Here is a 26479-nt window from a genome sequence, read left to right as displayed (position 1 = left end):
CATTACAGCTGGTCAGCACACCCCGCCCCGTGAGAAAAGATGCCTCACACCCAGGCCGTGGCCCCCCAACACTGGACTCAGGGCCAATGCTCAGCTTTTGGGGTTGGTTCTGGGCCGTGGAAGGAAGCAGGGCCCATGCAGGACACAGCATGGAACCTTACCCTGGGTCGTGTCTTGACTTCCACTCCTAGAGGCTGAGTCACATGAGTCCTGTGAGTCAAGCCACTAGAACTCCCCAAGCCCCAGTGTCCTCATCAGAAGAAGGGAGCTCTTGGCCCTGAAATTAGCCCGACCAGCTCTAGGCAGCTGATCCGTCTAAGGCAGTGGTTCTCAACCTGTGGGTCATGACCCCTTTGGCGGTTGAATGACCCTTTCACTGGGGCCACCTAAGACCATCCTGCATGTCAGATATTTACATTATGATTCATAACAGTAGCAACATTACAGTTATGAAGGAGCAACGAAAATAATTTTATGGTTGGGTCACAACATGAGGAACTGTATTTGAAGGGCCCGAAGGTTGAGAACCACTGGAAGGACAAGCCCCTTCTCGCCTCTCAGCTTCGCCTGGCATTCCACCACCCGGAATGGCTTTCTTCTTCCTCTTTTTGCATCTCCAGTCACAGTTTAGACTTCTCCAGGAGCCCTTCTTGGTGCCCTGAGCCTGAGGTTGGTCCCCTCCAGGGTCCATACCTTCTGCATGTCCCGAGCCCCAGCAGTGGTCGTGAGGAATGTTGACGGGCTGTGGGCAGTCTTGGCCGCACTTTAATAAACCTGGCGAGGCAAGAGCAGAGGCCACATCTGCCTCATTCCCCCGGCATCCCCAGGGCCTGGTACAGTGCCTGACACATAGTGGGCATGCAGTCCATGTGTGTTTGAATGGGTGGGTAAGCTCTGAGTGAACCGGCTGCCGTTTGGCCCTGACCACTGTGTTGGGACTATTTCTTGTCTTCCCAGGCCACGGAGGCCTGAACCAGCTGGGAGGGGCCTTCGTGAACGGCAGACCCCTGCCCGAAGTGGTGCGTCAGCGCATCGTGGACCTGGCCCACCAGGGCGTGAGGCCCTGTGACATCTCCCGCCAGCTTCGCGTCAGCCATGGTTGTGTCAGCAAGATTCTTGGCAGGTAAGCACGAAATTCACCACCCACCACCCTCCGGCAGGGCGGCCTCTGCACCCGCCAGGCTCACAGCCCCTCCCTCCCAGGGACCAGGGCTCCCTGCTCCCCAGCGGCTGCTCCCGCCCTTCTGTCCTTCCTTCTTTATCCGTTTCTCCCGCCTTTGGTGTCTGCCTCCTCCTTTTCTCCTTGGTGTGTCTCATTTCCCAAAGGCTTCTCACTCCTACAGCAGGAGACTCTTCCCCAAAGGGCCTTGCCCGCTGAGACCCAGGGAGATGGAGCCGCTAGGGAAGGGGCATGCCCTCAGAGGTGGCTTCCAAGGTCAAACCCCTGGGCCTCACCCTCTCAGGCAGCCAGGCCTGGATGCTGTGAGCTTTATGAGATGACCAGGTGACCTGCCTGGGGAAACTTTAATTTAAAAAATAGTCCAGTTCTAGGCCCAGCCCACGCCTGTTAAGGCAGAATGTTAGGGGCAGGGCCCAGGTTTGGCATGATTTCGGGCCCTCGCATGATTCTAAAGCCAGAGTTGAAATCACTGCCCAGGGGTTCAGGAGAAGCCAGGACAGCAAAGCTATGCATCCAGGCTGACTGCCTGGAGGGCCACTCCTCTCCAAGTGCCCGAGGCAGCGGGTGGGGAGCTTCCCATCAGTGGGGAGCTGTCTCCCTTCCTGACCCACAAGTGGACTCGGGGGGAGCTCTGGTTTAGAGGCAAAGGACCCGTCGCCAAATGGTGGGAAGCTCTGGCCTCCTGGCTGACGTTGTCAGGGAGGAGTGTGGCCCCTTCAGGGTCAGGAGAGGGGACCCCAGGATGGGCCAAGCACCCCGGAGAGGAGGTGGTCCCTGGATGGTGGCAACAGACAGAGTTTAAAGGGCAGATGTCATTTCATGGCAGAAGAGACAAGAGAGTTTCCAGAACAAGGAGGAGGCGGTATCCTGATGTAGGTCATTGACCTGCCAATGCAGCTGGTTGGGGTGAAGGGAGAGGACGAGAGGGGCGCAGGCTCAGTGTAAGGAGGGGACATGGCCAGACATCCAGGCAAGGCTTGAATTCTAGAGATCGTGAGGAGCGGCTTCTACCTGAAACCTGGTAGAAAATAGTGCCCAAAGGGGGGTGGGGTTGGGGGTTGGGATGGGGAACAAAGGTGAACCAGCGGATGGGGCAGAGGGCTCAGTGACCCAGCTGGCCCCCTGGGGAGGGCGAAACCAGGGTCGCCAGGGAGAAGAGTGAGTCATGCTGCAGCCAGCAGAGCCGGACAAGGACGCACCACTGTGAGCTGTGACTCACAGGGAATCTACTCCAGTCCGAATTCCTATTCTTAGAGAGGAATCTGTAGGCCCCCAGGGTGGCCCGGCATGTACTCATACCAGCCAGAGGGAAAGGCAAGGGACGAGCCAGGGGTCCAGGGGTCCAGGGGTCCAGGGGTGAGGTCCTCAGCAGAGCGGCCAGGCGGCAGCACAAACTTGCCCATGCAGGGGAAACAGCACTGGAGGGCCCAGCGTTTGAGGCCAGCCTTGGGGGCACATGCGACGCTGGGCCCCTTCCCAGAAGCCTCAGAGGGGACAAGGGTCTCTGGTTAAGTCCACGCCCAGAGGCTCACCTGCCGACTGGGTAATCTTTGGGTTGTCTATTGGAGTAGGTACTACGAGACTGGCAGCATCCGGCCTGGGGTGATAGGTGGCTCCAAGCCCAAGGTGGCTACCCCCAAGGTGGTGGAGAAGATCGGGGACTACAAGCGACAGAACCCCACCATGTTTGCCTGGGAGATCCGAGATCGGCTCCTGGCTGAGGGCGTCTGTGACAACGACACTGTGCCCAGTGTCAGCTCCATCAACAGGTGAGCGGCGGGCAGCAGTCAGGGGTCTTGGGGGTCATGGGAGAGACCTGAGGAAGGCCCTGGCTCACGGAGCAGAGCTGGGAGGGGCCTGGAGTCAGGCAGGAAGCCCCAGGCACAGGGATGGCTTCTCACCTCCTCGGCCACAGGCATCCCCACTCCCTTCCTGGCTGTCCTTCCTGCAGTTTCCTTCCTTACACACCATCATTTTTCATTGACTAAGACAATCTCCTTCTTGAATTGATCCTTTCTTAAGCCACAAGAACCCTAACTTGGCTCTCATTCAGATAATCACTCATTTGTTTAGCCATTCAGTTAGTTATTCACTCACTACCTTAATCAGTCATTGGCTCATTCACTCATTGATTCATTCATACACACATAATTCATTGTTATGTGCTAGGCCCTGGGGGCACAAAGTCCTTGTCCTGGTAGAGCTTATATTCTAGTGGGAAGACACACTATTCAAGCACCCACAGGAACAATTGTAAAAGTGCAGCTCTACAGGGGGTATGTGAGCTATTGCGGGGGTGACTTGGTTTAGTAAGGTTGTGAGATGCCCCTGAGTAAGAAACAATGAAAAAGCGTTAACTAGCTAAGAAATGGAGTGAGCAGAGCTCTGAGACAGCACATGCAAAGGCCCTGTGGCTAGCAGGGTCTTATACAAGAAGCTGGAAGACAGCCAGTAGATAGGAGGGGAGCAGGAAGCAGGCTGAGGAGGAGCTGTCAGCAAAGGGTGCCCTTGAGAGGGTAGGGGCCGGGCTACGTGTTCTTGCCTCTGACCCTTGAGCAATGAGGAGCCCTTGGTAGTTTTAAGCAACAGGTGGACTTGCATTTCAGAAAGTCTGGCCTGCCTGCAATAGGGAGAAGAGACTAGAAAGGTCAAGAGCGGATGGGTGGCCAGGGAACACCGGGAAGGACCAAGTGTGAGGAGTACGGTCGTGGGTTCGATGTGGATAGGTTGCGTGTGAGGTGCTTTTAAGTCACCAAGTGGAATTTCAGAAAGGCAACTGGACCTGGGGCAGCCGCCAGTCATGTTTCCTCCTCTTCTCTCTACCCGTCTTGCTTCCCTTCCTTACAGAATCATCCGGACCAAAGTGCAGCAACCATTCAATCTCCCCATGGACAGCTGCGTGGCCACCAAGTCCCTGAGCCCAGGACACACGCTGAGTGAGTGTGGAGGGGCCGCAGGCACACTCCCCTGCACACATGTGCCCATCTGCATACATACGGCTCACCCCCCCACCCCCCCGTGTGGACCCGGCCCTTCCAGGGGACAAAGCCTTGTGGGCTCCCGGGAACCAGCCAGGAGCTATTTAGGAAGCACAGCATGAGACCTGACTCCGTGGCGGGGCGGGGGCGCTCAGGGGTGTCCCTCCTGCATCCTGACCCTGTCCCTCTCGTGCTGTAGTCCCCAGCTCGGCCGTGACGCCCCCGGAGTCACCCCAGTCCGACTCTCTGGGCTCCACCTACTCCATCAATGGGCTGCTGGGGATCGCCCAGCCCGGCAGCGACAGCAAGAGGAAGATGGATGACAGTGAGTGCGGGGGCACGGAGGGCAGGTCGGGGTGCAGGAGGGCAGTTTGCTCAGGCTTCGATGGGCCAGAGCCCCCTTGGGCCCAGGAATGTGTTGTTTTGGCAACTATTGGCCTGTACCACGTGGTCTGTCTCTGAGCGGCCACAGCCCTGAGGCCCGGAGGCCTGGGACCTGGGTCCTTCCCACCTCTGCAGCTCAGTCTGCTCCTCCACTCTGGCCTGGGGATGGGTAGATGGGTCCCCTGAGAGCTTTCTTCCTGCCCGGGGACCCCAGGTGACCAGGACAGCTGCCGGCTGAGCATCGACTCCCAGAGCAGCAGCAGCGGGCCCCGCAAGCACCTCCGCACGGACGCCTTCAGCCAGCACCACCTCGAGCCCCTTGAGTGCCCCTTCGAGCGGCAGCACTACCCCGAGGCCTACACCTCCCCCGGCCACACCAAAGGCGAGCAGGTGAGATGGGGAGTTGAGGGGACTGGGTGAGCTGGGGCCCAGCAGGGTGCGTCTCTGCAGACCCGTGACCTGCCTGCAGTCCTGCCACCAGAGCAGCCAGAAGTTGCTTTGATCGCTCGGGGCAGGAGCTTCATGCAGCTCCAAGCCCCAAACACCTGCTGTTTCACCAATGCTGGCACTTCCTCCTCCTCCTCCCAGCCCTCTGGCCTTCTTCCCTCATCCACACTGAGCTCAGCCCTCTCCCAGGGAGCCACAGCCAGGCCGTGCCACTCCCCTGCCCGCAGTGCCTCCCAGACCACAGGGTCGGGTCCCACAGCTCTAGAGCTACAACCCGAAGCCTTCCCCCTGTGACCTCAACCAGCACTTCCAGTCCCACTCCGGCCACTCACGCCTGCACACCCCATGACCCTGCATTACTCACGCCCCCGAGCGTGCACTCTCGTTCACACCTCTCTGCTCTGGCACACCCTGTGCCTCCCTGCGAATGCCTTTCCTCCCACGCCTCTGCCTGGAAAAATACCGCCGGCCATTAGGACTCAGCTCAAGCATCACTTTGCCCATGAGTCCTCCCCTCCCCCAGGTGTGTGTCCTCTCTCCCTCCTGGGCTTCTGCACCTCACCTGCCACTCCTGGTCACTTCTCCCACGGCGTCACAGCTGTCCAGTGGGCAGAGGTGTAAGGACACAGTGGGCAGCCTCTTGGAGCACCTTAGAAAGTCTCCACCCCCGAGCGCGTGCCGTTATAATAGATGCTCAGTAAAGGCGGGTTGGGTGAGGGAGTTGAGAAATGCAGGCAACTGGCTGCAAGAGCTCAGGAAGGAGAGTTTATAGTGAGTGGGCTGGCTTCTGTGAGGGTGGCTGCCACAGCCCAGTCTCCTGAGGCCAGCAACGTGCCACACTCTGACACAGCTGCCAGGCGCTGCCTCTGACCGCTTCTGTCTGTCAACAGCCCACATCTCCCCCCGACCCAGGCAGTTAGCCAGCTACGGGGTTTCAGGGTGGTGTCTGCCCCCCCGTCTTTGCTCACGCTATCAGGGTCTAGGAGTGAAGCAAACGCGGATACCTTTAAGATCTGAGCAGGACAACGGTGAGGATGCCACCAATCAGCTGAACCCTTGCCAGTGGCCGTCTGGGCAGCTGGGCCTGTGCCAGCACCTGCAGCTGGGCAGGCAATCTGCGTCAGCGATTTTATCAGCCTGGGCCATGGTAGCCACGAGGGGTGCAGAGAAAGCTGGCTGTCAGCAGACCTGGGGACAGGGCTGGGTGCTCATCGAGCCAGCACATGGCTCTGAAGGGAGTGGGGTGCAGCAGTGGGAGCTCACCCTGCTCACAGGAGCCTGCACAGCCCAGCGTGCAAGCACCAGCCATCCCGGAAGAGGGAAAGAGCCCTGTCGCTGAGTCCTTGGGTACCCGTTGGGGTGCAGAACCTCCCCCCCATTCCTGAGCCCCCCGAGAGCCCAGCCTGGTGAGGGGCCTTTCCCGCCCTTGGTGGCTGTCAATGCTGCCAGAGGAGCAGCCGTGCTCTCTCACCTGGCACGGTCCCGGCAGCCGATAGAAGCCAGGTCCTCACACCTGGCCTCAGGGTGGGGCAAACACGCTGCCTTTTCTGGAAAAGCAACATGGGGGAGAGTGTTGGGCAGAAGCGTGTTTCAGTGCCAGGTGTAGTTAGGAGTCTCTGCGGCCCTTGTTCCTCCATATCAAGTGCACGGAAAACCGATCAACAGAAGGGAATAATGGTAGGGTGACAGGGACCGAGAACTTGGCAGCTCCTACTCTCAGATATCGGGAATAACACTGCCTGTGGTAAGTCTGTACAGAGCACGTGCTGTCCCCAGACACTTTCGCTAAGTGCTCCATCGGTGTGTGTAACACCTCGATCCGGACCTCAGCCTCAGAGCCTGCTGCCCCTGCTGCACAGGTGACACAAATCAAGGCTCCAAAAGACCAGGACCCAGCAGCTGCCTGGCTGGCAGTGCCACGTTCTAAAGCAGCGGTTCTCAACCTGTGGATCGCGACCCCTTTGGGGGTCGAACGACCCTTTCACAGGGGTCGCCTAAGGCCATCGGAAAACACATATATAATTACATATTGTTTTTGTGATTCATCACTATGCTTTAATTAGGTTCAATTTGTAACAATGAAAATATATCCTGCATATCAGATATTTACATTACGATTCATAACAGCAAAATTATAGTTATGAAGTAGCAACGAAAATAATTTTATGGTTGGGGGTCACCACAACATGAGGAACTGTATTGAAGGGTCGAGGCATTAGGAAGGTTGAGAACCACTGTTCTAAAGCATCGTACCGCTCTGCACCCCCGTTCAAGTTCAGGCCGTGTGAGAAACCAGTCACCTCTGGGATATGTAAGCCATCCTGTGCGACAGCACCAAAGTAGCTGGCTAGATAGGTTTGGGATTTTTTTGTGTTTTTTTTTTGTTTTTTAGTTTTGTTTTTTTTCCACTAAATTTCCTGGATTTTAGAGCAGCTATAGGTTTCAATAGGTATTTTGGTATGGAACCAACACATTCAAAGGCATTTTTTAAAAAATATATTTTATTGATTTTTTACAGAGAGGAAAGGAGAGGGATAGAGAGTTAGAAACATCGATGAGAGAGAAACATCGATCAGCTGCCTCCTGCACACTCCCCACTGGGGATGTGCCCGCAACCAAGGTACATGCCCTTGACTGGAATCGAACCTGGGACCCTTGAATCCGCAGGCCGACGCTCTATCCACTGAGCCAAACTGGTTAGGGCCATTCAAAGGCGTTTTAAACTTGCCTCACCCTCTCTAGAAATTAGGTATTTTGTTCAGTTTTGCTAAGCTGTGCCGTAGGCATCTCCACCCTCGGAGGCATGGGCCCTCGGAGGCATGGGACCAGAGCACCACTGAGTCGGTAATTGCTCTGACGGTAACGGAGCCCTCGTGGCCTCCAGAAGGGCCCGGCACGCACCGGAAGGTGCTGCGCTCTTTAGCACCAGCTCCATGGAAGTCACCGGAAGTGATTGCCTTAGTGGACTATTATGTAACCAGGAAATGATCCTTGAGTTCAGTTTTTTTAAGATTATCTTTTTTTTAATAAAGATTTTTAAATGGATTTTTTTTTTTTTAACAGAGAGAGGAAGGGAGAGAGAGGAAAAGAGAGGGTGAGAGAAACATGGATGTGAGAGCAGAACATGGATCAGCTGCCTCCCACACGCTCCCTATTAGGGGTCAAGCCCGCAACCTGGCTGTGTGGCCAGACCTGGAATCGAACCAGCAACCCTTTGGTGCATGGGGCAACACCCAGCCAATAGCCACACCAGCCAGAGCTTGAGCTCAGTTTTGCAAAACGTGTTAGTGACGTGTGTGGGGAACAGGGTGCACTGTGTGTGCTGCCTCGTCCTCTGGTGGGAGGGGTCCCAGTGGGGGCGGTGTGTGCAGCCTTGAATTGAACAACCTCTTTCTGGAGGGAGTGGCCTGGGGTGATAGGAGATGATCCTGCTTGTGTAGGTGGAGTCTGACCTGAGCTCTTAATTAAAAAAAAAAAAAACAGGTACTGATAAAGAGACAGAATTAACCCAAGTGTCACCTTCGGGCTGGACCTGAACATTTCTATTTGCTTGGATGTGGAGAGGAGAAAGGAGATCCACCTGATCTGGTGGGGACCACGGCTGCCCAGTGACCCCAGGAGAGAGCACCGGTCGGGGCCGGTGTCCCCAGCGTGGTCCCTGTTTCGTAAGGGCCTCCGGGCTTCAGGCTCTCCGCACAGAAAGCAGCACAGTGCTGTCTGCCCACGTCACAGGGCTGCCAGGGGCGTGGACCCGGATAACAGCGGCAAAGCTCTTGGCAGATGTGAGATGTGGCGATGCTGCTAACCAGTCCAGGGCAGCGGCTGGCGGCATGGCACTGCAGCCAGGCCCCTTGGGTTTAATCCTGGCTTGGCCCCGTGTGTGAGAGTGACAGGCTCCCTGACCTTCCACGCCCTCTTTTCCTCTCTGGGAGGAGAAAATGGTCCCACACGGTCCTGTGGGCTGAAGCTCCACCCGCATCTTGTTCTCGGTGGGTTCACATCCTGTGAGCAGGTGAGGGAAGGGACCCGCCGGCCTGGGGGAAGTCCTGGGAAGGAGACGCTCCATCCTGTGCCTGCTCACAGGCCAAGAGCCACGGCAGAGGGGGAGCCGGGAGCCTGGGTAAGAGAGCAGCAGGGCTGCGCGTCAGGAATGAGAAGCCATTAAACACGCTAAGTGGAGTCGAGGAGCAGAGACAGCTGCAGGTAAGGCTTGCCCCAGGGGCCTCTGTGCCGACTCTTCTTTGTTCCCCAGGGCCTCTACCCGCTGCCCCTGCTCAACAGCGCCCTGGACGACGGGAAGGCCACCCTGACCCCTTCCAACACACCCTTGGGGCGCAACCTCTCGACTCACCAGACCTACCCTGTGGTGACAGGTAGGATGCCCAGAATCTCCTGAGCCGTGTGGCCCTGGCTGCCAGGTTGGGCTGGAGGGCAGGCGAAAGCAGGGCAAAGCTAGCATGAGGAGGAAGGTGTTAGGGCCTAGACGTGGAGAGGAGAGGGCTCTGCTGGCTGGGCCTCCTGGTGGGTCAGGAGGGTCCTACCCTCTCTGCTCAGCCCCTCCTCTGCCTGCTGCGCACTGTGGAGAGGCGGGCACTCCAGCCCTCTGCACACTGGTGGGGGCACAGCAGAGCAGAGCTGCTCCCGCCTCTCAGCTCCAGGAGCACCAGCCCAGCCACCCCGGGCCTGCACCCCCATCTCATGGCTTGTTGTGCATGCTCCCACCATCATCTCACCCTCTCTCCTTGTCTCCCTCCCCGGCAGATCCTCACTCACCCTTCGCCATAAAGCAGGAAAGCCCCGAGGTGTCCAGTTCTAGCTCCACCCCTTCCTCTTTATCTAGCTCCGCCTTTTTGGACCTGCAGCAAGTCGGCTCTGGGGTCCCCGCGGGAGCCTCGGTCCCGCCCTTCAATGCCTTTCCCCACGCTGCCTCAGTGTACGGGCAGCTCGCGGGCCAGGCCCTCCTCTCAGGTATGACAGGGAGGGCCGGGCCTGCAGCCTTCGTGGGGGTGGGAGGGGCCCAGGGCCAGTCCCCTGGTTCCAAGGGGTCCAGTCCCCTCTCTGGTCCTCAGTCCTGTCCACCATTAACCTCTTTCCGAATTCCTCTGGCAATTGTTGGAGGTACCAGTATGTGGGTCTCCACGCAGCAAAGTCAGGCCATGGGGGGTGGGCACTCTGGGGGTGCCTGGAATAGGGTGCTTGGCAGCTTTCCAGAACCTCGCCCCGAGGCCCCGTGGAAGAGCAGGGACCCTAGGCCAGGAACCCGGTGCTGAACACTTGGTCTGGGGGAAAAAAACCAAAAAAAGAAGGAAAAAATTGATAAAGCTTTGAAGGAAAAAAGTCATTGGATTTTGGAGCCAAATTTCTAAAGACAAAGGACCAGCCACAGTCGGGTCTCCACAGTGGAGCTCCGGTCGTGCGTGCCTCACGGTGTCACCCTCGGAGGACTCACACCCCAGTCTCCTCTCCTCAAAGCCAGAGCACCGGGGGGGCCGGGCGGCTGGAGCAGTCCTGACACTGAGGGAGGCAGGCCCAGAGCAGGGCCGGTGGGGGCCCTGGATAGGATCGTGGTGCTGGCAGGTGAGGGCTCATCCCTGTGCCCCTGCTCAGACCCCCGCAGGGCAGGGTCTCCCTGGCTGAAGGCCATGGGCGGCCGGCCAGGGCCTGAGGGGCATGGGGAGAGCGAGGCAGTGGGCTTGGGCAGAGGAGGCCTGAGGTGGAGTGAAGATGGCAGGTCCCGTAACAGCACTCAGACACCGAAGGGTGACCGCAGCCAAGGGCTGTTCTAGGCATTGAACCAGAGCGCATGGGGGAGCAAACGGGGGCAGCCCCTCTGACCAGTGGTTTCCAAACATGCCGGGGCCTCGCAACTCCGGAAATGAAAGCTTCTCTGGAAGTCAGGTCCCAGCCAGACCACTGCGGAGTGGCCCTGCTTGCAGCCCCGCTCTGCCCCAAGCGCCCTTGGACTTGGGAACCACTGCTCGCGAAGAGAAGGGTGGGCCTTCGCCTCCAAGGGAGCCGTGGTCTCCACCCTCCCTTCTAAGGACTCTCCCCTCTGCGTGGGGCACGGGGAGTTTCCCCAGCACCTCTGAGGAGGGAGGTCATCTCAGAGGAGGTGGGCACAGAGGTGAAGGGTTAATAAAGGAAGCCAGTGTGTGGGAAGCAAGGGAGAAAATGTTGACTCAGACTTCAGAATTTCAAAAGAGGGTGAAGTCAGCGGAGATGGGTCATTTGTTTTGACCAAAGTGATGAAAGGAGAGAAATCGTGAGCTGGGTAGGATGATGTCAGCCAGAGAAAATGGGGTGGGAGGGAGGAGAGAGGGGGAGGAGAAGAGTCTGCCTTCCCAGCCTGCCCCTCTCATGTGAACAGTGAGGCAGGTGAGGGATGAGGGTGTGGACGAGGCCATGAGGAGGGGGAGCAGGGCCCGCAAGTGACGGAAGGACAGATGTCTCAGAGCACAGCGGGTGTCGGTGCAGAGTGGAGCTGGTCAGCCCAGGGAAACTCCGTGCCCCAAAGCCCCACACTTTCTCCCCTCCCTGTCACCCTGTTGGGGCTTCAAGCACCCCTGTCAACACACAATCAGATCAGGGACCTTCCAACTCCTTTCAGCTCTCAGTTTAGTGACATGCCTGCTCCCAGGCCAGCTGTGGGACATACACCCTGGGGTGGAGCAGCTGGTGGCAGAGACCTGGGTCCATTCAGGCAGCCCATGCACAGCTTTGATGTGTCCTTCAGGCTGGTGGCCCAGGGCCAGGGCCAGGTGGGCTTGGGTGCAGGATATGATCCCTGGGAAGGCTGATGGCTGACTGAAGGGCCCAGCCCACCCGTCCGGGAGATTGGAGAAGAGCAGGCTGTGCCTGAGCTCAAAGGACTGGGTCCAGGCAGGCTGTCAAGAGTGGGAAGCTTACAGAGCTGGGCCAGCCCTGTGGCCTGGGCACAAGGCCTTTGATGGCTGGTGTCCACGCCGGACCCCTGGTGTTGGAGCTCCTGAGAGAATGTCCACATATGGGCCCTGGTCCAGATCAGACCTAAACATCTACCATGTGGCTAAACCACGGTGAACAGACCAGGAGGCCACACAGAGAGAGGAAGGGTGGGAGGTCAGCAGAAGGATCTTGAGGGTGGGAGACTAGAAACCTATTCGAGGGAAGAAGAGGTGAATTTGAAAGGAAGGAAAGGAGGCAGGACCGAGGGGCCAGGAGGGAGGCTCAGCCCCACCTACATGGGCCCTCCCCTCTGAGGCTCCTGAGGACCCCCTGCTGCCTCCTGCAGCCTTTGCCTGCTTCACAGTCTCCCCAGGTTCCTCCCTACCCAGCCCAGAGGCTCTCGCTGTCCTCTGACTCTCAGTTTCTCCCTAAACCAGCCAAGGACGAAGCAGCATCAGGGCTCGGGGAACGTAGGATTGCCCTTTACTCCCCCAGTGCCCTCAGGTGCCCCAGCTGGGGTCCCGGCACTCTCGCCAGGACCAATGTGGAGGCGCCTGGTCCTGGCTGCTCCAGGGCTCACTCCAGCTCTGCTGGTCAGAAGGCTCTGAGTTTGGTTTTATCATCAAAGAGTCTATTACCCGCCTCCATCCTTTTGTACAAAATTATATTTAGTCCTGCCAGAGAGATTTCTGGATCGCCATAAATTCTCCTTGCTATCAGAACAAGATAAGGAACTAAAAGGGTCACGTAGAGGGCAGACATCAAAGGGGCAAATAAAATTGTCTGAAAGCACCTCTGCCCTCTGAATTCCTCCACACCATGGTTCTCATCCTGATCCTACCCATATTTACAAGATTCACCAATATATCTGGGGTGCTGGTGTTTTCTTATAGAACCCCACTTCACAGCAAGTCAGTGTGGGCCCGTGCCTACGCCAGCTTCTTAAAAATAAGACCACATTGGAAGGATGTGTGAGTGCAGAGGAGACAAAATTACAAACCAAAGATAAACTTATGGTGAAGAGCCTTAAAAGTAAATAGTGGATGAAAAGAAGGGCATGGTGAGGTTGTGATGGAGGGCCTCACCTCATGGCTTCCCCGGTTTCATCTCTAAGAAGGTTGTGAGGTTCTTGGCTTTGGGGGAAAAAACCACGAGTTTAAGGAATTAAGGCAGAGTTTTGTGGGACTGCTGGAAAAGTTTATGGAACAATAGTCTGGGAGAAGGTGGCACCGAAGAGGGTCTTACCGGTCTATCCAGGAGGCCAAGGTCCTGGGAGGAGGCCATCGGGGTCTGCTCCAGCATTCGGTTCAGAAATCTCTGCCCCACTGGGAGGAAATTAGGCGACTAAGGAGAAACAAAGATTAAAATCTCGAAACTTATGAATTCAGTTTCCAAAAGCAATTTAGGGGCTAGTTTTCATGGGATGGGATGCAGGGAACAGTTATGACTGAATTAAGTTGTGGCTTAAGAGGAGTATGTGCCCTGGTGCTCTGCTCACCGAGCTGCTCAAGAAGCAGCAGAGTCGGGAGATAGAAGGGACAGGACAAGGGCAGGGGGAAGGAGCATCCCTGGACAGTGCCTAGGCCAGCCCTGCAAATAGGTGGCCTGCGAGCCAAGACTGAGAATCCTCAGAGTCCTTCTCAACACAGTGCACCAGGAAGCCCCAGGCAGGCAATGAAGAGGTGAGGCGAATCCACTTCACCATCTCTCATCCAACCCTGCTCCTCATGAGACAGACGGGAAGATGCAGTTCAGAGAAATTAAGGAACGTACTCCTCAGCCACAACCTGACCTAGACCTAGACCCCGTTCCCTCCCTCCTTGACAGGAGGAAGTAAGGGAAATAGGAAGAGAGAAGGCATCAGGTCTGAACCAGCCACCTCTCTCCCATCACTCTCTTATTCAGGCCACCTGCCCACCCTCTGTACTCCTCCTGCCCTTACAGACGGCACATCTCTCCTTCTCTCTCCTGGGTTCCTGGTCAGGTGCTTGGTCCAAGGGCTGAGGGCTGAGTCTGACCATATTGCAGTCTTGGAAGAAAGATAAGACCGTACCTCCATATAGCTTCTGCGTCCTCCTCCCGCTACCTGTAAATATGCTAACATTCCTTTTTCCTCACCAACATTTCCAACGCCTCACTTGTTCAGACCCTGAGTCAAGCGCACTGGACCCATCTGTGGAATCCCAGTGGGCTCCACTCTGTTTGGCCCAGCACCACTCACAGCCGGACATTGTACTGAAGGTCAAACAAATTAGGGGCGGTGTTTATTTTTATCAACACATTCACGGTTTCACCGATAACTCATTTCAAATGGGATTTATTCTATTCAGGTTCCTTTGACATATAACAACATGTAGAATGTGTTCATTGCACTAACCAGTGTTTGCCTGTTGCACGAGACCCTGGCTCTGGATGACACGGATGACATCATAGCAGCAGTGATAAGATAGTGATAGTGATGAGATGCATAGAGCTTCTCTTCTTTTCCTCCCATTTTGCATGTGAAGGAACTGAGGCTTGGGGCACATGGGCGGCTGGTCTAAGGGCACTTGGAATAGGAGCCACTGAAGCAGGATAAGAAGCGAGGTCCTCGGATTCCTGACATCCAGTAGGCCTGGTACTGTTTGTTGACCCCTTAGGGGTGGCTCCCCATGCCCAGCCTAGTCTGTGCCCCATCTTGGCCTTGCTAACTGAGCATTCTTGTTTTCTGCTGTGTCCCTGAGTAGTCAGAAAGCTGCCTAGTCCATCAGACTCATTCATAAGTATTTGTTGAATGAAAAACTTGCCTTCAGGGACTCTCCAGAAAGAGAGGTGAGGAGAAGTTGGTCACTGTGGTTTTGACAATTTATAGAGTTCCGTGGATGTATTTTCCTTCCATCACTACCAGGCACCTCCTTAAGGGCTGAGGTATGAAGGTCCTACAGGGACTAACGGGAGGGAAGTTGGACGGGCAGTGTTGTAGAGGGGATGGACTTAGTAAGTTGGTTGACAGGGGCCAACCTCACAGAGGTCCTGCACAGGGGCCATGTAAGTCCTAGGAGAAAAATCAGCCTCCGTGTGAAGAGGCAGAGGCATTGGGTAAAATGGTCCCAGCCTAACACAGTGTCCCTCGGCCAGAGGCAATTTTGCAACCAGGGGATGTATGGCAATATTTGGAGACATTTCTGGTTGTCATACTGGGAGGGAACTGCTACTGGCATCCAGTGGGTAAAGGCCTGGGATGGTCCTGAATATCCTATAAGGCAGAGGACAGCCCCAAACAAAGATTAACCAATCCTAAATGTCAGCAGTGCTGCACTGAAGCATCAGCAAGAGCCCCAATGACCAAGTAATTCATCCTTCAAGCTTGGCATTTTGAAAGTGAAATGGGCATTACTAATAAGTATGCGGGGACAGTGGTCCTAACTGGGCCGGGCAGCATGTGTTGTCACCTTGCCAGGAATCCCTGAAGGGGTCTGATCTGGGCCTGCAAGTCATAAAAAGGGGTGATGGGTGGAGGGGCGTGCATCTGTGGGCACAGGTGCAGATGGAAAGAAACTCAGAGGTCAGATGGAGACCGAAAGGGAAGGTTCGACTTCCTGATGTATAGGACAGGGGAGCCAGGGAAATCGGGGCTGAGCTGTCTCAGTGTCACCAGGGCAGGGGCACTACCCACAATTATAGACTAACAAAGAGATGGGTGTCTGTTTTGCTGAAAATGTTTTTTTCAGGAATGGGATTGACAGATGTGGGGTTGGTGGTCATGTGTAAATGTTTAATACATCTCAGCCCACGTCCCCTTTGTGGGTTGGGGATAGCCAGTAGGTTTCCTGTCCCTTGTAACTCTGATAGGCTGTGTCCATCTGTCAGGCAGGAAGAGGAGGACCCCCCTCTGGCTCAGTGGGAAAAGATTGCAGTGATTGATTAGTAATGTCTGCATGGGTCCAAAAAAGGATAGTAATGGGCCAGCAGACCATACCTATGCCACTCTAGGTAGGGCCTTGTTCTTGGTTGTGCTCAGAGCTGGGGCTGAAAGGGTGTGAGCTCTGAGTCCAGTGACCTCTAACGCCTTCATTTAGGCCAGCTGTCCTGAAGAAACCAGGGCCCAGAAGACACAGCCCCAGCCTCCCTCCAATACATGACAGTTAGCGATGAATGAGATTCATGGAAACAAAATCCCTGAAGAGCAGGGAATGATGCAGGACAGCCACAGCAGTGCACCCTTCCTGGTGGAGCCTGGGGGCTGCAGAGGAGAGAGGAGGGAGGAAGTGGATTGGAGAATGGCCTGAGAGCAAGTGGGCGTGGCAGGAGGGAAGCCTCACTGACCATCCAGGAAGCAAGATGGTAAGTACAGCGGCCTCCTGTGGCCCAACTGAGGACTCCTTCCTGTGTTTTTCCAGGGCGAGAGATGGTGGGGCCCACGCTGCCCGGATACCCACCCCACATCCCCACCAGTGGACAGGGCAGCTATGCCTCCTCTGCCATCGCAGGCATGGTGGCAGGTAAGGGGACGCCGCACAGGAGGGGGAGCATTGCCAAGAGGAAGTGTTGGCCAAAGGAGGAGCAAGAGGAAGGGTGTGTCCCATGCATAGACTCCCCGAAGGGCACTGGGGGAGGGACCGAAGGGTGCATCTCTTGAAAGTCTGGAGGAGAGACTTCAGTGCAGTCCTGGCTTCTTACTGCTCCCCAACTCTGCCTCCTCCTTCCTAAATCCTCCTACGTCACCCATGGTGATGAAAAGGGAGGGGCTAAGGCAGACCGGTGTTCTAATCGGAGCTCTACCACTTGGTCCTTCCATTCAGGGAGCCCAGGTGGGGCTGCAAAACATTGGCAGCTAAACATAAGCCTAGCCTTCCAATAACTCCTGGTCTCCCAGTTATTTAACGGGTGAATCTCAGTTTACCATTCTGTAACATCTGAATATGAGTGGTGTAGGGATGACGATGATGGTCGAAGTATAGCCATCTTCATACACCACACCCACTCAACCCTGCATGGGAGGGACCCGAGTTCTAGATATTCGGAAGGTACTGTAGAGTGTGAGATGAGCTGGGAGCATTTCTCCATTGTCATTTGAGCTGCCCTGGAATCCTGCCTGCCAGTCATTAGGTTTCTTTGTCTACCAGTGCGGTCATCACCCAACGGTGACCCAGGGTGTCAAGGCCTGGACACGTGAGGAGGACAAGGAGAGTCTCTTTTGGCAGGCGTCTCTCAGGGACCATAAAGGAAGGATGGGAAGGATAGGATAGAACATTTTCACTGCCCAGAGGCCCGAGGACCTGGAGCTTCTGGAAGGGGCTGAATCAGGGCCTCTGCGATCCCCATGCCACCCCTGGGCCAGATGCCCTGGCCTGACCCCAGAGACAGTGCCGTCACCCAGGCCTGCTTTCCTGCCCCCTGGCAGGGTTGTCTTTGCCTGTCACCCACCCTGGTGCCCTGTGTGAGGCAGGGGGCTGGGCTCTCCTGGGCAGAAGGAAGGGAGGGAGAAGTGAGGGAGGGAAGCAGGCTCTATGCTCCCTGGGAACCTGCTGAGCTGGCACTTGTTGCTGACTGGTTACCGTGGCGATGTGCTTAATGCAGCGTTGAAAATACAGAATACTCACTCCTCTCTCCCTCCTGGCCCCGGACTCCCTCCCTCCCTCCCTTCCTCTTCTGGAGCGTGAAATGAGATTGGTCAAGATAAAAAAGGAAAAGATTCGGTTATTTTTTTAAGAGTGTGGATAATGGGGCCTCTCAATCAAAATCCCAGGCTCCAGTCGGCTCCCCCAACCCCCATCCAACCTCTCCACCTTCTCCGGCCTCCTGCTTAGAGGAGGAAACATAAAGCCCAGGCTTTTCTCTTAATTATGAATCATCCCGGGGGCATGCCCAGGGCAAGGGGCTCCTGGGGCCCAGAGTCTGACCTGGGAGGTAGCTGGAAAGCTTGGGCCTCTCATCAAAGGCCCCAGGTTGTTTCCAGAAAGACCTCATCCCGCGTGGGTGTTGTGGACAAAAAAATAGCACAACCACAGCATCCACTGCAAGTGCACTGGAAGGGAGGGGCCTGGCTTTGTGCAGTGGACGGTGGGTTGGCTCCCAATAAGTTACATGCAAATCTGATCTTCAGAAAATGCAGTGCTATTTCATTGTTTCACCTGGTTCCTAGGAACTCCGTGGTGAATTTTTTTGTAGGAAAATTACTTGTTCATCTCTTACCAGTGGCCACAATCTCCCAGGGACAATGAGGATTCCTTCCATTAAATCAATAAACCTTCATTACGCACCTACTATGTGCTACGTGAACAATAAGTAGTTCAAGCAAGGCATGTTAATGACAGTCTTCAGTCAGTTGTGGAAGAAAGGAAGAGATCACTTATTCTGTACTTCTGTGTGCCTGGCCATTCATAGATATAACTTTATTTCCCATTTATCCTTATCATAAGCCTGGGAAGCTGGTATTATCCTAGCTTAATAAAGGTAAGGAAACATGCTTAGAAAAGCAAAGTGGTGTGCTCAGGGTTACAACCATACTAAGTGGCTGAGTTGTTAAAAAACAGGTATTTTGATTTCAAACCTAGAGCTCTGTCAACCACACCACACTGCCTCCCACCATCCTAGAAATCAGGACAACATGTCAGAGAACAACATAGGAACAGGACAGGACTCAGACTTCTCTTATTTTGCCGCCTAATTGTTGTTTTTGACCCTGCCCCATTAACACGTTTAATGATGCTCACACCAGTTCTGGAACTGAACCAACAGCTCCAGAGATAGTTTGATCTATCCATCCATCCATCCACCCATCCATCCATCTTTCCTTCCATTCACCTTTACACACATTTTCCCATACATACACGTATCTTCTCATTCATTCTTCTATCTTCCTATACATTCTTCCTTCCATCCATCCATCTATTCTTTCATTCTTCTATCCATCTACCCTTTCACCTTTCCAGCTATTTATTTATCCATCCATACATCCATCCATCCATCCATCCATCCATCCATCCATCCATCCATTCATCCATGCTTTCATCCCTTCATCCTTCCATTCTTCCATTCATTCTTCCATGCATCCATCCTTTCATCTATCCATCTTTCCATTATCTATTATTCTTCCATCATCCACCCTTTCAACCATACATCCATCCACTACTTTTTCACTGAACAAATACTGGTTGAGGATCTATGGCATAAGATGCTGAGGATATAGCAATGAATAAGACCAGTCTCTCTATTTATGGAGTTTACAACCTAATCGTGAAGACTACTTTTTCACTGAACAAATACTGGTTGAGGATCTATAGCATAAGATGCTGAGGATATAGCAATGAATAAGACCATCTCTCTATTTATGGAGATTACAACCTAATAGTGAAGAAAAAGTACAGAAAACAAGCCAACAAATGAATAGACAGCAAGTACTATAAAGAGAACAAAATGGGATCATGTGATACAAAGCCACAGGGAAAGGATATACTACTTTAGATGGGGAGAGCAGGAAAGCCTCTCTGAAGTGTTCAAAGTACAAAGGCCCCAAGGCAGGGACTGTGGTCGCACACAGATAGAGGGTGTGAGTGAGTGGGAAAGGACTCCACCATGAGATGTTGGCAGCAACTTGGGTCAAATTTTAAGAGTACTCAGGCTGCTGGGGAACTGGTTGTGGGCATTCAAAAGAGGCAGCATGGAGACCAGGGGCAACTGTAGTTCATGCAGCGGCCTTGGGTTGGGGAGGCAGCAGTGAAGGAGGAGAAGAGAGATACTTAAGTCATATAAAGCCAGCAACACTTGCTGATGAAGTGGTTGTAGGGGTTCAAACACCCCTAGGCTTGGGGCTTGGGAAACTTCCTGGATGGTGGTGGCAAGTATGCATGGGGGAGACTAGGAGAGGAAGAGGTAGAGCATGTGGCAGGTGGAAATCAAGAGTCCTGTGGGGCCAGATTAGGATTGAGACACCTCCTCGGTACCAGTTGAGTAAGTCAGTAGGTGCAATAGATGTCTGAAGTCAGCAACCATCCTGATGAGGGCATACATTTCAGCCATTGCTCAGAGCTGTAATTTAATGCCAAGGATTAGACAAGATCACGGGAAAGAGAAGGTGGATGGAAATTCACAGAAGGTTCACACATCATGCCCTGGGGATCTTCAACATTTAGAGTTCTCACAGAGAAGGAACCAGAAGGAGACTGTGGTGGAGAGGCCAGTGGGTCAGGACAGACCCCACCCCACCCCCTCCCCCGAGAGAGGGGTTGGTGGATGAGTCCTAGGCGGCTGAGAGTTTAGGAGTGGTAGACAGAAGTGACCACTAGGATGATCGGGTAGAGGCAGTGAGGATAGGAGGGGTCAGTCTGATTGGAGGGGAATGCAGCGGTGAAGGCAAAGACCAGGGAGCAGGAGAGGGGCTGGGAGCTGGAGAGGGATGTGGAGTAGGAAGAGGATTTTTAAAGAAAAGAAAACAGAGCATGTTTGCTGGCTGAAGCGGGTGATGAATTAGAAAGGGAGAACTGATGAAGCAGAAAGGAGAAGGGATCCATTGTAAGGATCAAGTCCTTGCCATGATGAGTGGGGTGGGATGCAGAGCAAAGAGGATGGGTGCAGGGGCATTGACAGATCTGGCAGAGGGAGGACGCTGCACCACCTTCCAAGGCCCATCCCCACTGCAGCAGGAATTGAAGCAGATGGGTAGACATGAGTTCAGTGAGTGCATACGTGTGTGAGTGAGTGAATGCATGAGTAAGTGACAAGACGAGAGGGCAAGCACGCTGCATTTTCCACTTCTCTTCCTTGTCCCTTAGCGCCAGCAGTGTTGGCACTGGGTGGGGTGGGGTAGAGGCACGGGACCCTTGCTGTGTCGCCAGGGTTGAATCGGCTTCCTCGCTGGGTGCAGTGAACCCAGGATGTCTTGGCTACAGCAGCAGTAAACAGAGCAGTTCGCATTGTGGGGTGCAAGAAAGAGCTGGAGTAGGCACTGGGGCTGGTTCTGGTGCAGGCCTTCAGTGCACATGTGGCTGAGGGCTAATGTCTTTCCCTCTCTGCATAGTAGTTTTTTCATTTGGGAAATGATGGTTGGATTAGATACTTTCTTAGTTTTCTTTTTTTTTCCCTTTGCTTTTTCCCTTCCCTCCCTTCTTCCTTCCCTCCCTCTCACTCTCCCTCCCACCCTCCCTCCCTCCCTCTCCCCATTGACCTGCCTGGAGAAGCCCCTCGCAGGTCTGGGCAGTAGTAGAAGTGGTTGGAAGCTGGGCTGAGGAGTCACAGCTCCCAAACCCTCTGGCTGTGTGAGCATATGCAAATCCCTAGGCCTTGGTTCTTCACCTGGAAAATGGGCATAATGGGAACAACTGCCCATGCATTTCCTTGAGGGACAGCTTGTCAGGTTGGGGCCCTAGTGTCCAGGGAAAGGACACTGCTCCAAATGACACCAACTGAGGGCCCCCAAGGGAGGGGCCTTCTGACCTGCCACTGTCCTGCCCTGGCTCCACCTCCCAGGGCTCACCCAGTGCCAGCCCTGCACACCCTTCTTCCCGACCCCAGCCCCATGTGGGTGCTGCACCCCACCTCTCACTGTGTGTCTCCCACAGGAAGTGAATACTCTGGCAATGCCTACGGCCACACCCCCTACTCCTCCTACAGCGAGGCCTGGCGCTTCCCCAACTCCAGCTTGCTGAGTAAGTCCCCGGGGCCACCCAGGCCCTCTGCGTGCAGGGCAGGTGGGGTACAAGACTGGGCCAAAGTCGCCTCAAACCTGGGAGGCCCAGGTTAGACCAGGGCCTGGAGAGACAGGTGTTACTCATAACTCCAGCGGGAAGGCAGTGTGACAGGCTGTGGCCAGGTCTTTGGGGCAAGAAGGCAGGGCGGGGGTGGGGGGTGGGGAGGGAGACTTCCCTGCCCATCTCTCTCCTGTTGCCCAAGGCCATGTCTCTGAGATCTTTCCATTGAGGAGGATCCAGGACTCAGGGAGGGCCGGGGTGGATTAAGAAACCGCAGAGTGGATGCCCCACCTTTGGGGGCTCACAGTCCAGCAGCACTAACACTGCTGGGCTGGCCGCAGAGCGCCCGCTGCCCCTGCCTGGGAGATGGCACCGAGCGCTGCCCTGTTGCCCACATTAGGCATCGAGGTGGCTCACAGTGCTCAGCAGGCCCTGCGCAGAAGTCCTCTGTTCCACCCAGTCCCGGAAGTTGGCTGGAGATGTGAAGCCTTAGAATCCAGGTCCAGAGAGTGACCTGCGGGCTGCTCCGCACCCCTCTCGCCCTCGGGCCTGGGCTGCGTGGAGAAGCTTTTCAGGAAACCACGCCCCATAAGAGGGGAACTTGAGGAAACTCACTCAGTCTCCCTGAGTGATGACCTCGGACCAACCTGGGCCAGAGAGGGGCAGTGGTGTGAGCGTGGCTGACCCCACGGGCATCATCGCAGGCCTGGCAGGGCGACCGTTCTCAAAACCCCCCTCTCCTCCCGTTACCTCCTGGCATTCCAGAAGGGACTGGCGGGGCGGGGGTAGGGGGTTTATCAGGTGACTCAATTCCACGCCACCTCTCTGCTCAGTTTAGCCAGAGGGGCTAAGGGCCAGTCACCTTCCCACAGAGCCTCCCCGTGGAGGTCCCCCCAAAACGCACAGCCCCCATTGACCTGTCAGAAGTTTTGTTGTTGTTAATCCTCACCCGAGGACCTTCTCCCCATTGATTTTGATGTGAGAGAGACAATGGTTGGTTGCCTCCCACATACTCCCTGACTGGGGCAGGGAATCGAACCTGCAACCCAGGCACGTGCCCTTGCCCAGGAAGTGAACCCACAGCCCGTTGGTGCCTGAACCGACGCTCTAACCACTGGGAAACATTGGCCAGGACAACCAGTCAAAATGTTTAACCCCTCTGATTTGGAAGAGGAAGATTCTATGGCCTCGCACAGTTTGGGCAAAGCTGGGGAGACCCTGATGATCCCCAGGTGTGCGTACCTGCTCTCTGTTGCTCTCTCTCCCTGAAACAAGGGCGTTGAAGGTCACAGTGATCATGGGGGGAGGGACAAGGAGCCACCTTCTCCTTCTGGCCAGAAACTCAAAGGTGAGGTCAGAGAAGGAGGAAACAGGCGGAGAGGAGTTAATCTTTGATGATCAGATAGGCCCGGGGGTAAATGATTAACCTGTGCTGTCTTAAAGGTTAGCAGATGCCAGGGCAGCTGCGGTGCAATTTCCCCCTCTGACCAGCCGTTTTGTTATTTTTCTGACGTGTCCAGGTTCCCCATATTATTACAGTTCCACATCGAGGCCGAGCGCGCCGCCCACCACCGCCACGGCCTTTGACCACCTGTAGTCGCCATGGGGACAGTGGGAGCGAAGGAGCAGCAGGAGGACCGGGTCGGGGACGCCCGCAGAGAGTCACAGAAAGGAATCTTTATTTATTACACGAAAACAATCACAAGTCCGCGCGCAGGTCGCACTCCTGTGTGGTTGACCTAATGAACCGTGAAAGACAGGATGACTTTGCAGAAGGCCAGACTGTCCTCCGGGATTCCTCCGTGAGGCGGAGTCCCAGGGAGGGACATCGCACCCCGAAACACGCAAAACTGGAGGAATGTGGGGAGCAGAGGAGCGATGAGCTTGAGGGGATGGCAGGCGGCCCACAGGGAGCTGAGGGGCCCAGGCGCCTCTGAGGCTCCGCCATCAACATGCGCTAGCCGTCGCTCCTGGGCTGTTAGCAGTTCCATCAGGCCCAAAAGTCACAGCCGTGGGAAGGCTGTCTCCACAGCCACCCTGAGGGTCACTCACTGAGCTGCCCCAGAGTTGAGGCTCCTGCTGTCCACCTCCCCGACCCAGCCTGCTTGGCTCCGCCTGCACCTCCCCCTGGGCCGCGGGCTGAGAGCCTGAGAGCCGGGCCCAGTCAACCAAAAGCTCCACTGGCCGTCCAGGGGCCCTCCTCTGCCTGCTCTGTGATGCACCAGCGCCCCAGCTTCTCCTCCTGCAGCTCATCCCCGAGACCAGCCTCTGACAGCTGGACACAGACTTTCCAAAGGGCCCAGCGCAGGGCAGGCAGAGCTGCTGGGGACCCGTGTCCCTCCCATCAGCCCTGCCTCGGCCCAAACCCCCACACCCCACAGCCGAGGAGGCCTGCTGCCACCCCAGCCAACCACGCAGGCTCCCTCTGCACCTGCCGCTCCCGCCCAAGGCCTGACTGTAAATACTGTACATGCAGCTCTGATGGGCGCCGCTCCCTCTGTCCACCCAGACTGTGGCCTCTCAGTGAAGTGTCTCCCTGCCATGTTGGGCTTCTCTCCCCGATGCTTCTTTCTTTTTTAAAGACGCCACTATTGCCACTCGACTCAATAAACCATTACTCCGTTCCAGGCTTCGGGGCTGACTGGGAGGCATGGGGGAGGGGTGGGCTTTGTCCAGAGAACCTCAGGCCCAGTGGACACTCACTTTGGGGACTGGGGTGCCCAGGAGGCCTGACTTAGGTTCTCCCTCTGCCCTAACGTGTTTCAGGCCAGGCACACCACCCATCCCACACTTGAACGCCTTCAGCTCCGAGTACCTGCGAGAATAAAACAAGCACACGGCCCATCCCGGGCCGGTGGTAGACGCCCCACAAGTGGTTGCTGTTGTTAACAGAAGCCAGTGTCGCGGGGAAGCTGGCGGCTGACCCAGGAATGGCTGCGCACAGAAGCAGCCTGTGACCCTGTGGTATGAGGTGGGGCAGGGCGGGGCGGGGCGGTGAGCAGACATCTATTGGGCTCTGCTGTGCCAGGCACAGGGTGGAGGCTTTACATCAGTGAAGGTGGGGTTAGCCCCATTGTACCTGTGGGCAAACTGAGGCTCAGGAAGAATGAAATCCAAGCGTGGAGGCAGTGGGCTCAGTCAGGTTCTCTTACCGTAAGTCCAGCACTTTCACCCAACACCATAGAGCCCTGCCTGGTGCTGGAGGGACCTAGATGCAGGGCGCCATGGAGAGGCACGGGGTGGCAGTGCCAACAAGTAGGGAGGGAGCCCGCAGGGACAACCTCTTTCTAAGATACGTTAGAGAACAAGGGGGCACATACCATGGTGGCTTCCAGGGCTCTGTCCCCAGCAGGGTGCTTGGTCCCCAGGGGCTGTCTGCTGTCCACAGGGACCCTCTCCGATTGACCCTGGAACAAGAGGCAGGGCTGTGTGGTGAACTTGACGGCTGCAAGGACAGCACCTGAGGCTGAGTCAGATGGAAGAGGATTCCAACCCCCCTTCTCCCCCCCTCCCGCCCTCCGCCCCCTGCCCCCTGCACACACACTCAGCATCCAGGGACTCCAGCCTGGAAGGGCAAGGGCTGGGAGACAGGAGAGGCCAAGATGCTCACCAAGGACGAGGACATCAGGAAGCCAAGGGCCAGGGGACGTTCCCATGGGGACAACTGGTCCCTGTCTCTTCCCAGAGGATTGAGATGAGGCTTGTCCTCAATAACGGCTTCCCTCTGGCCACGAGCCTGGTGGGGGGACCGAGCCCTGTATCCCTGAGACTCCTCGTGACCCTGAAACGCTGGGGTCCTGAGGCCCTAAGGCAGGTCCCACTTGGTTCTGGGGCCACAGTGAACCCCCACCCAGGAATCACTGTGGGGTGCATGGCACCCAGGGAGCCTGCAGAGCAATCCAAACACCAGTGCCCTGGTCGGCTCTCTCCCACCCCGAGTGGCAAAGGGGCTTGGCTGTGCTTGTGCCATGGTGACTGAGCCACCCTTCCTCTTTCTGAGGCCACCTGGGCGCCCAGGACACTGCTCTGAGGTGCCGGTGAGTGTGGCCGGGCCAGGTGTGCTGGCCAGATATTCCCTCCGTGGTCAAACCGTGCAGCCAGCAATGTCCTGGGGGAGAAAGACGACTTGAGGTGCTGCTGGGAGAAGCTGGAACGTGAGGGCAGTAGAGAAGGATGCGAGGAGGTGAGAAGGGCAGGGGGGCGCAGGGTGGAGCTGGAAGTCACCTGACCGGGCCTGTGTGTGGAGGGCAGGACGCATCACAGTCGTCCATGGGAGGGGCTGGCTGACTGTGTGGCACCGCCGGGCCCTGGTTCTCCGAAGGCCTGTCTGAGCAGGGTGTTAGCAGGAGAATTGGGGGAACAGCATGGGCCCGAGGCATCCCCGCGGCAGGGAGGGCCCACCTCGCCTGCCCCTGCAGACGGGAGCAGCCCCTCTCGGCTGTGGAAAGGCCCCTCTGCTCCGAGGCCACTCGCCCTGGTCCCTCATGCTCCCCATTCCCTCCTCAGGGCCCCGTCCTCCCTGCACCAGCTGGGCCAGGCCGGCCTGCAGCCCACAGAGGCCTCAGTGGGGAAGGCAGCCCCTGCTGGGTGGGAGACAGAGCAGCTCGAAGCCCCCCTGGGCCACAAGGAGGGGCAGAGCCCATCTTCCCACAGTGGCTGGAGCTGCTGAGACCCTCTGTCCTGCAGGCTGGGGACAGCCAGCTGGGAGTGCTGCCTCCGTGGCCAGGCTCTGGGCCGGGTCCAATCCTCACTTCTCCAACATTCCTGCTGAATGTTGTTACTAAAGAACACGAATTCCCTGCCCCGCCTTCCCAGGGCCACACTCAACCCTCAGACAACCTCAGGCAGGGGAGTTGGTGCCGCAGCCCAGATGGGCCCGGCAAGGGCTCCCTATCCTC

At 56.1% G+C, this 26479-nt stretch overlaps 1 protein-coding gene across 6 annotated transcripts in view; it reads left to right on the top strand.

The window, feature by feature from the left end:
- The window catches only part of PAX8 (paired box 8), a 50771-nt gene extending 26565 nt beyond the window's left edge, over positions 1-24206 (top strand). The window contains exons 3-12 of one of the 6 annotated variants that reach the window (XM_005863904.2): positions 958-1123; positions 2752-2949; positions 4028-4116; positions 4358-4483; positions 4757-4932; positions 9242-9362; positions 9751-9957; positions 16293-16394; positions 21453-21539; positions 23102-24206. In XM_005863904.2, coding sequence (XP_005863966.1) covers positions 958-1123; positions 2752-2949; positions 4028-4116; positions 4358-4483; positions 4757-4932; positions 9242-9362; positions 9751-9957; positions 16293-16394; positions 21453-21539; positions 23102-23178 — 1349 coding nt within the window. In that variant the 3' untranslated portion in view covers positions 23179-24206. Of the gene's footprint in view, positions 1-957; positions 1124-2748; positions 2950-4027; positions 4117-4357; positions 4484-4756; positions 4933-9241; positions 9363-9750; positions 9958-16292; positions 16395-21452; positions 21540-23101 lie in introns of all 6 variants that reach the window. The other 5 variants (XM_005863903.2, XM_005863905.2, XM_014537781.1 and 2 more) reach the window with 5 other exon arrangements.
- Positions 24207-26479: the final 2273 nt, after the last annotated feature.

This window comes from Myotis brandtii, unplaced genomic scaffold (genome assembly GCF_000412655.1).
Source record: "Myotis brandtii unplaced genomic scaffold, ASM41265v1 scaffold1817, whole genome shotgun sequence".
NCBI lineage: Eukaryota > Metazoa > Chordata > Mammalia > Chiroptera > Vespertilionidae > Myotis > Myotis brandtii.
This window is presented reverse-complemented; position numbering and strand designations above follow the sequence as displayed.